Here is a 10,688-nt window from a genome sequence, read left to right as displayed (position 1 = left end):
GTCATTCACATTCATTTAGGTCCACCTGATCAGTACTGCAGGTCTATCTTGAACACATAGTAGATACTCAAAAAGTTTGGTGAATTGAATTGAAAGCAATGAAGCTCAATAGAAAAGCACGTGCTTGAAAATTCAGAAGCTAAGAATTCTAGTTTCTTTACCAGCAGTCACCTTCTGATGGCCCACGGCTGAGTTACCTGACCTCGCCACACCCTAATTTCTCTACCAACAAAATGAGAACATTGAAAGTGCATCTTTGAAAGAATGGTGCATGTGAGTACCATTATAGGACACATCAAAAATAAGATTCATGAGACAATTTTTTAAATTTGGGAAATGCCATGGAGATAGTCTTCCTTCACCTTGGAGATAAATACATGGTCCACAGAGCTCTAGATGAGGTCTGTGAGTACTAATCCTCCTCAGCAAGGGGAACTCCGGCCTCAGGTCTTGGAAGAGAAGGTGCCTGTGCTCACTGTGGCTTCCTCACTGTGGTATCCTCAGCACCAGGCAGCCAGAGAGTTAGATCAAATGAGGTTTGTACCATTCTTCTAACTCCCCACCCGGAAACCCCTCCCCCAAAATAATAATAATTGGAAATGGATAGTGGTGATGGTTGCACAACATGGCAAATGTAATCAATGTCATTGAAATGTGCTTGTGAGAATGGTTAAAACAACAAATATCTTGTTATATATATTTTACCACAATTAAAAAAAAATGTTTTGAATGAAATGTGAGAAGGAAAATAGAAGAAAAGGTATGTTTGTGGGAGGAAGCTCCACGGCTGTTCCTTTTCTTGCTTCTCTGCCTTTGTGAGGATCAACAAAAGACACACATTGCTCCCCACCTTCAATTTATTAAAAGGTGGCCCAGAGCTCGGGGCTGATAAATTGGAAAGCCAGTAGCCATTTCTCTGGAGGAGGCAGTCCTGTACCGGGCACTGGGCTTGGTAGGCAGGCCTGGCTTCAGCCCCCACCCAGACCCTCTCGGCTGGGTGCTTTGGGTAGAGCATAACCTGTGGACCCACATGCCTGACCAAGCCACTCCCAACCTAGACCTAAGTGACAGTCCTAAGAGATGAACTCCATGAGCTCAGGGGGTACATTTCCAGTGAATTATGTTGCCCAGTGTTTCCAAAACAAAGAGGAAAACTAATTTTGTATTTGAGTCAAAGGAAGATTATAGTATCAAGGGATAATAAAAAATCATTTTAATATCACAAAATAGAGCCTCTGGGGGAAAAGAACCTGGCTAATTAAGAATCACAGAAAAAGAAGAAGACAGATTTTTAAGACTATTGATAACAAATTGGAAAAATACCTTCTGTGCATATGATTCATTTTAATTGCAATTTACTACCTGCCTGCAGCACCTCTGAACCATGCTCTTTCTAATACAGATCAGTGTTTCTCAAAGCATCTGAATCAGAATCTTAGGTGATGGTATCATCAAAGCTGCATTTTCACCAACCTCTCCAGGTGATTAATATGCATCTTGAATAGTAATAATGATAGTAATTTTATTGAGTTCTTACTATATTCTGGCTACTATACTTCAATATTTTATCAGTGGTTTGAGAAGCACTGATATGGAAGATACTGATGTGATAAAAGTTTAGTATTACTCATAAATAAATCTCTCTCGGTATCATAGATTTAGTCATTTTGTAGCCTCAATTATCCCCCCTGGGACTATGGTGATGTTTAAACTTCTCTAATCTTCATCTTACAACTCCATTTTTAGCCAGGTCCCTATATCTAGCACCATCCTATTAATGGATTTTGGTGTACTTTGAAAGCACAAGGCTTGATATGCAGAGTTTTGTTTTTTATTTTTGTTCTTTTTTTTTTTTTCCTCCCTGATGTAAACAGGATCAAGTCATCTCATGCATGCAAAGGATTTGCAAGCTCTTTCTAATCTCAGAAACTGGAAATCCTGGAGAAGCCCTTGTGAGAATGCAATATTTTTAGCTGCTGTTACATCTTAAGTGTCTTGAAAATGTCATTACTGTCTTACACCCCAGTTATTCATTAACTCCTTACTAGTACCCTTCTAAAAGTCTCGTTAGAGTTTGCCATATATTTTCTATTCAAAGGCATTTAAATCTTTATGTACTTAGCAAATAGGCAAAGACTTTCATGGAAATTTTAACCATTCAAGGTACAGAATTTTTTAAACACATAGAGAACATTTTCTACATGGGAGCATGCTTGGTCACATGCTGGAAACTTCTGCGCTTGTTCTCACTTTATAAAGAAGGATCATTGGCTAATGCCCACAAAAGAGAATACTGGGTGGTAATGAAGGAAGTAGACTTTGACACCAGCCTGCCTCAGACCCAGTCCTAGGCTTGCTGCCTGCTTACTTGCCATGTGGCCTTGGGCACGTTACTCTCCTCTCTGTCCTTCCACATCTGTATAATGGGGTTAAAAATAATAACATGAAACTCGTTGGCTAGTTATGAAGAGTTGACTTTCATATTCTCTAAAGCTCTCAGAACCATGCCTGGCACACAAGATGCCCTTAGTAATTGTTAGCCTTTTTTATATTAATAATTTATCTGATTATGTTCAAACTTATATGCATTGAGATGCTTGCTTTAGTTATAAGTAAGCACTTTTCTTTTGTCTGATGGTTATTAATAATCAACAATATATGGATTTTCCACAAGTATATTTGGAACTCAACTAAACCAACTCTTATGTGCTTTACCCCATGAGAGGTCTATTGAAAAAAATAGACACTTAGCGTTTATATCAGACAAAAGAAAACAATGAATTTACTCGCCATTTTTCCTAGTTGTACACACTAACTTATTTTTGTTTGTAACTACAGACAATGATCAGTATCCAAAAGAACTAGTGCCACGTGCATTTTCAAAGCAAACACATGAAAAACTATATGTAATTACATCTTCATATATATTAATTACAATTATATTTGATGAAGACGTGTTACAGTAAATATACTGATTATAAAATAGGTATATTAGTATACTGTTAAGGGCGATAGACAAAACTATTTGCAGACATGCCCTGTGATTTTTTTCTTTTTTAAAGACTTAAAAATTCTCTCTCTCAAGAAAAAAAAGAAGGGGTGAGTATTACTTTCAGCCTGAATTCTATTGCTATATTGAAACACAGAACCATCAAACTCTAGAAGGGCCAGGTGTTTATTAACTTGTGAATTCCTCCAGATGGAGTTTACCTTGTTCAAAACTCAGGTGTTTAGAAGTGTTCTGCAGCTCCTGTGGGATTCCTCCAACATAGACTGCAGAGTTCACCGTGAGAGGCTGAGCCCTGGACTGCAACGCACTTTTCGTCACTTCATTCGTGCCCGCTGTTATGACTGAGCTTTTCTTCTTCATGGTCACGTTATTCCACCTTCCATCACAATAGGACAGCCCCAGCCACAAATCCACTTGGGTAAAGGTAAAATTGGTATTTAACAGGAAGCTCAGTATTCCACTCTTCAGCTCCACCTGTATTGCAAATTAAAAAAGAAAACAGATGAATAAAGAGCTCAGAATAAGAGATTGGGATGGAGCAAAAGTCAATTTCTTGGAGGAAAGCAAGAAACTTCGCTGAAAGCACTCCATAAAAATGTTCCACTTCATTCTAAACAGAACTACAGTAACATGGAATGGAGTGCTTTGCAAGCTTATAACTGACATGTAGAATGTTGTATTGAGTCAAACAAATTTTTACCCAGTAATGACTATACTATATGATGCGATATTGTGTTAGCCTAAACATTGTTTTTGGTGCAACATAGTTAAAAAAGTAAACTCTACTATAAGTGGCTGGATAATTGAAGAGAAAAGACCAGCTTGAACTATGACTTTTTTTTGAGTTTTGGAAAATGAGAAAATACTACTTCATATATCAATTTAATTTGGGGGAAAATATGACAAGACAATAAAAAAATGAAATGTCAAGCCTGATTAAGCTTATTTTAACTGGTTGGTGAACTCCATTTCAAATTTGTAAGATGTATTTTGATTAATATTTCAGTTTTATTGTTCCAAATCTCTAAATAACATAATTGCTTTTGTGCATATTCTTTTAGATTAATGTGTCATTTTCTGATGTAAACATATTTTACTCAGATTTTCCTGGTAAAGGAAATGTCTCTATATGTTTTCCTTCAAAATGTTACACGATCATGTTTTTTCTTACCATGTTCTTATTTTGCTAGAAGCGAAATAAACAATCGTAGGATAGGTAAATGTTTTGATATTCATCGTGTCAAATAAAACAAATCAGGTAATGCCAGAGAAAAATTACTTTTTATGTAAACATCATTGCAAAGTACATCAGGTAGGCAGTTGGTCATTTGTTTATCCATTCATTCCATAAATACTGAGCCCCTACTACATTCCAGGCATCTGCGGCTCTAAAATACCCACTGCTCGCAAATATCCCACTCTCTAATAGCAGAGACAAACATAGAGGGGAATACCGCAACCAAGATGGAGATGGGGTACAATGGGAGCAGAGAAAGGATATGCCCTTTGTTCCCTGGGAATCGGGAGAGGTTTGAAGTAAGGGTTTGGAATATTATGTGAGAGCCATGGAGGACCCTCCGAGCAGGGGGATTAACATGTAAAAGGGCATGGGGACAGGGGAGAGCTCATTGGGTTTGGGAAAAAGTACCAAGTTAGTAAGACAAAGGGTACATACGGAGAGGGGGTGAGTTAGAAAGAGCCTTGCCAGGAACAGAAAGGCCCGATTTTGGAGGATTTTGAGTGATATGGGGAAAAAGTTCATTTTTCTCTTGTAAGCAATAAAAATTGGAAACAGGAGAATGAAATAACCAACTTCCATTGTAACGATAGTAGTGATTTGTATATAGTGAACATTTGCTATATTTCAGACCTTGAACCAAATACTTTACATAAAGCATCTCTAACCTTCACACCAATTCTACAAGTGGGTGTTCTTTCTATTTTATGTGTGAAGAAACTAAGGTTCTAAGTAGTTAAGCATATTTCCAGAGAGCATGTAGGCAACAGTAGAACTTTTTTTTTTATTATTGTGCTTTAGGTGAAATTTACAGAGTAAATAACTTTCTCATTAAACAGTTAATACACAAATTGTTTTGTGACATTGGTTGCCAACCCTGCAGTGTGTCAACACTCTCCACTTCTCCACCTAGGGTTCCCTATTTTCATTTGTCCAGTTTTCCTGTCCCCTCTTGCCTTCTTATCTTTGCTTTTGGGCAAAGATAAAATAAAGATAACAATGAAGATGATAGGGAAAACTCAATTTAAGAGATATTTTACAAAGCAACTCATCAGGAAAATCACTGAAAAGTTGCATGTTTGAGATAAATTAAAAAGAAATCAAGGATATCCGTAATTTTCCTTGGGCAACTAAGGAAGTATTTCATCATCATGATATGGAAAGCATTCGAAGGAAAGGTCAGGTGTTGTTATTCTTTATATATAAATATTGTTTTTATGAAATGCCTGTAAAGCATCCAGGAGAAACTCTGAGGTAGTCTAACATAAAAATACATGTACTTGGGACGTAGCAGTAAAATGGACAAAGTTGATGATGAGCTAAGCAAGATTATGTAATTAGTGTAAAAAAGAGTGAAAAGAAAAGGGAAGGGGTATAGAATCTTTGGCAAGGCCAGTTTTAAGGTGAAGGTAGAGTAGAAGTAGTTCTTTAAGTTGGAAAAGAAAATGGAGAAGCCAGAAGGATTTAACGAACATCAAGAGAAACCAGCATTTTGTAAAGTCAGTAGGGAAGAATATTTTAAGAAAAAAAGGAGAATGACACAGGAAGATCCAATAAGATAAGAACTGAAAATTACTCACTAAACTGGGAAGCATGGCGGTCATTGGCGACTTTATAAAATTGGTTTGCAGTGGAGTTGTAGGGGCAGGAGCCTTATGTACGGTTTTGAGGACCGAAGTGGGATGAGAAAATGAAATAACAAGAGTAATCACTTTCAATGCACTTGACTGTAAGGGAAGGAAAATACAGCAGAGAGGGTTTTTTCGAAGTAAAACAAACAAGATGAATGAAGCTCAAGCATTTTGTATGTGGAGGGGAAGAGACAAGGGAGAAGGAACAGCTGAACTACAAAAAGGGGGTAATTTGTAGAACAAGGTCTTGCAGGAGAAGGAACAGAATCTAAAATAAAGGGAGAATGATTCACTTTGGTTGTTAGCATGACAATTGTATTTTTTCTCCCTCTGAGTCAGGAGAGAATGAAGCCAGGCTTGATTCAGATATGGTAAAGTTTGTAGGTAGAAAGGTTAGAAGCTGTGGTGATATGTTTGCTTTTATTGTGAGAGTGATAGATGATCTAAAGACTTAAAGGTTGTGGAGTCTGCCAGGTCCTGAGATTGCACATTCTCTTTCACTTTCCACATCTATTCTGTCAACCAGTCCTGTAAAGAATAAATATTATCCAATGAAAAAACTGACACGCCAAAATTCAGAGCATCACTACTCACAGTGCCTGTATATGTTCTCCTATAGTGCTCAACAGTCTGTGATCCAGGGTTATGGAGTTGAAGATGTAAGTTCAGGGCACTGATAGAAATATGGTTGACGAGCTGTACTTTTACCTATATAAGGTAGTGAGCAAGGAAATTAAAGAGAAAGTGGGCTAATAGCCAATGGCTTCAATATGTTGAGCTCAAAGAGAGAGAAATGAGAGAACAAGAGAGCTGGAAGGATATAAAGTTGTTTTAAGGTTTGAGATGGTAGCTGTGTAACATTCTGAGTTATAGCAAGTTCCAGGGGATGGTCGTATATATTGAAGTTACTCGGGATAACAAGAAGAGTTGATGTTGAGAGGTAACCTGTGAGAAGCCTGAGTCCTCAGATACTGAAGATGAGAACATAAGCTTTGTGAAGGTCTACTTTCTTCAAAGCCGTACTAGAAGTGCCTAAAGAAAGAGCCTAGCACACAGTAGACCATCAATCTATATTTGTCTAAACATAATGATTTTTCAAGTTACTTTATTAAAGCTATCTAAATTAACATTATTATTTATTACAATGGACATTTATCATATGTCAAAGGCAATGAATGGAGAAACATGGAGGACTGAGGGTGGCACAGCACAGTGTGAGAGCTTTCATCGGAGACATGCTCCTCAAGAGGAGGTGACAACTGATCAACACCTTTACATCCTCCACGGAGCTTACGCACATGCAGATGATGAAAGAATGTTTGATGGGGGTGGCCACAGCATAAAGTCACTCAGATGTTCACTCATTCACTCATTCAACAGTATTTATTGAGTACTTAGTTAGTGTCAGATATCAAGTTAGCCAATGAGGATACAACTGTAAAGAAGACACCAAAGTCCCTGTACTCACGGAAATTATACTGAGTGGGGAGGACAACAACAAACAAGAGCAGATATAAATACATTCCGTGCGCAGAAATTTTAATAAGTACTATAAAGGGATAAATTTCCATCTATCTTATCAACAAAATTCACTTTATATAATCCAGAAATGTACAAAATCAACGAAACGAAAATATCTTAGAATCTGAAAACCACCAAAACCCAATTGGATTGTCTTAATTCCTTAGTTTCTGGTCTGTTTTGGTAGAATTAAAATTTTAACAGTAATAATTGTCATTTAAAAAAAAAATCATCATGATCCTAAAACATAAACTGACAGGACTCCAAAACCCCATAATTAACTGAGGGAAAAAAATGAAAACAAAAATAAATCTGCAAAGAAACTTCAATCGAGTATAATCTTCGCACATGGTTTATATATTTTAAGTTGGGTCTGACATTTAAGAATAAATTTACTTAAATTAATTAACATACAGCAAGAAAATCAGGTCCATGTTTGTTGTAAACAAAAAGCAGCAAGCCATTCAATTGGTCGGTTCTGAATTTAAAGGAAATCTCAAAGTCCATTCCACCATGAAATACATATGAATGAAGCTCCAGGAACCCTTTAAAGATAAGAGAATGTCCATATTAGCACATCTAATGTAATATCAAGGAGCCCTAGTGGCACAGTGGTTAAGCGCTCTGCTGCTAACTGAAAGGTTGGTGATTCAAACCCACCAAGTCAGTCCGCAGGAGAAAAGACCTGGTGACCTTAAGCCCTAGAAAACTGTAGGGGCAGTTCTACTCCGTCACAATGAGTTGCTGTAAGTTAAAATCGACTCAGCTGTACCTGACAACAACAGCGTAACATCACCGCCATCCTCAGGGGGTTATAAGACTCTGTGACATATTTTCTCATTGAGTAAATCTGTCACTATAGAGGATGCAAATCAATGTTAAGAAATCCCTTCTGTAATTGTACAGAAGTGGCAGAAGGAGCTGATATACCTGTTGCACTGGCGAAGAGGAACTTAGCCAATGAGAAAAGAACAGTGAAAAAGTGCACAGATTGTGATATTGTTTAGATTTGTGTTCCAAAGGCAGTTTAAGCAACATAGTAACTAAGCAACTTAGTTCTAAATGTAGGAGGCATAGGTGGGCTTCTATTTGAAGAACAAGACCTGCCCACCAAGCCATCGTATTCCCTTCCACCGCCTCACCTTGGGGGGCTGCCAAGGCAGAGACATCCAGTGAGGAGATATGCCATGGACACCACACCTCACCTTTTGGCCGAAGCCTTTGAGACAATGGCAGGGACGCGGTTATGTTCTCAGCTCTCTCTCAATGGCCTATTTAACCGTTATAGACGTGAAATTTTCCTTTTTGGAATATCGTTCAGCTTTATAGTAGGGCCTTGTTGGCACAGTGGTTAAGAACTACAGGAAGCCAAGGCTGCTAACCATAAAGTCTGCAATTCAAACCCACCAGCTGCTCTTTGGAAACCCTATGGGGGCAGTTCTACTCTGTCCGATAGGGTCACTATGGGACGGAATCGACTCGATGGCAACCGGTTTTTTTGTTTTTATAATGGGATAAATAGGTCTTTGTGAATTAAACTGATAAACACAACTCCTCTGAATCATCTTTCTAAGTAAGACTGCATTCTGATTTCCAAACAACGTACTTACAAATAGACCTTTGCAACACCAACATATGCAAACCAAGAACTATCACGGGCAGCCAGAGATCTTACCCATGAATATATATTTATGAGTTTTACAATTTATATTACATATTCAGACTTTGAGAATACACTTATGTGCATCAAGGCATAACTAGTATTTCCGTGTATAGTAGGTCCACAAGAGGTCCAAGTAACTGGACAGGGGAGACTGAACTACGCCAAGTGTGAACAGACAGCTAAGCAAGCACTGATGTCTCTTTTAGGAACGTACCTGCTCCTAGGAACTGGGCTCCCTCCTCTAACGCAGTAGGGCATCCCTCCCAGCTCTTATACACGTTCACTTGCTCTTCAGAACTCTGCCACTCCAGAGGTTCCCAGATAACAGAGGGATTATAATTCTTCATAAAAAGCACGTCCTTGAGACAGCCCACAAAACCCTTTTGAATTATCTCTGCAGGAGTTGATAGATATCAAGAAATATGTATTTTTAAAGATTCTTTTCCAGTAATCTTACGTGCCCTTAGAATCAAAGAAATAGACAATAGTTCTCACCACCTATTTACTGTGAGCATCTTAACCATTCATGTAAACACCACGTCATCAGCCACGGTAACTGGTAACATTTATAAGGTTTAGCCCTGGCTCAGACACATTATATCTGCAGAAACAGTTGTTTATGAGATAATCCTGATTTTGCAGTATACCCAACAATATTGCTTTATGCAACTAACCAGGAAAGTTTTATCTGCCACTAATTTTAAAAACAAAAGTGCTGTAACAGCTTTTAAAAAGGAGAAGATTTGAAGGGAGTTTTTCTATTAAACTGTACTTTATAGTTTAGTTTACTCATCACCCTGCATCATTCTGTTGCTCAAGTGATTTCTAATTTCATGTTTAAGAATTCAATACTTCGTGTAACGTTACACTGAATTTCAGAACTCTCCAGACCAGGTAGATTTAGGGCTTATTAATATAGCAAAGAGCGTTATATTAGGGGTAGGGGACAAATCAAGTGAGCTAATGAGAGAGTGAGAGAGAGCAAGAAAATATTATAAAGGGAGAGTGCCCTGGGGAGCAAGCATCTGACTGGCTGTTCAGGTCATATTTCATAAGGGTCATATCCTTACGTATAGACCCAAAGCTTGGTTCTCGGCTTTTGAGTTGATGAGTTGACTCTAGGGAAGTTATTCAGAAGCAAAGTGCTACAAGGCCAACTTATATACACATACCAAATTATTTACTTATAATGGAGACATGCCGACCCTAGGAAGGGTACTTGGTGTCAGGGTATTCTCTCCTTCTGGGGCCTGGACCTACCACAGCTCACAAGTCTGTTTAATGGGCAAAAAAGGAGAACAAAGACTCTGAATGTGAGTGATTGTATGTGTGAGACTGTGTGTGTACATCTGTGTGAATGTTTTAGAGAGCGTTTGCTATCAGTCTAAAGCAACTGAATGAAAACCCCCTCTACTCTAGAGACGCTTCTAACCAGTCCTGAAGATTTGAATGTATCCCTCTCCAAAGTGTAGTGAGAATTTTTACTTCTTTTGATCTTCATCTTGATTCCCTGAAGACCACAATCCTTGAATGAATTATAATTAACTGGGTCCTTTAAGTTAGTTACATTTTAACATCCTGGAAGAAACCTGGGGGCACCATATTATTCTTGGGTGACAACCCTAG

At 38.1% G+C, this 10,688-nt stretch overlaps 1 protein-coding gene across 1 annotated transcript in view; it reads right to left on the bottom strand.

Moving 5' to 3' along the window:
* The window catches only part of USH2A (usherin), a 551,884-nt gene that overhangs the window by 522,744 nt on the left and 18,452 nt on the right, over positions 1-10,688 (bottom strand). The window contains exons 6-8 of the mRNA XM_012558807.1: positions 9,277-9,456; positions 7,814-7,944; positions 3,211-3,484 (exon numbers count right to left, since the gene is read on the bottom strand). Of these exons, the coding sequence (XP_012414261.1) occupies positions 3,211-3,484; positions 7,814-7,944; positions 9,277-9,456 (585 nt within the window). The remainder of the gene's footprint in view (positions 1-3,210; positions 3,485-7,813; positions 7,945-9,276; positions 9,457-10,688) is intronic.

The sequence above is a fragment of the Trichechus manatus genome, unplaced genomic scaffold, assembly GCF_000243295.1.
Source record: "Trichechus manatus latirostris isolate Lorelei unplaced genomic scaffold, TriManLat1.0 scaffold00187, whole genome shotgun sequence".
NCBI classification, from domain to species: Eukaryota; Metazoa; Chordata; class Mammalia; order Sirenia; family Trichechidae; genus Trichechus; species Trichechus manatus.
Note: the sequence above shows the minus strand (reverse complement) of the source record. Positions and strands in the feature narration are given on the sequence as shown.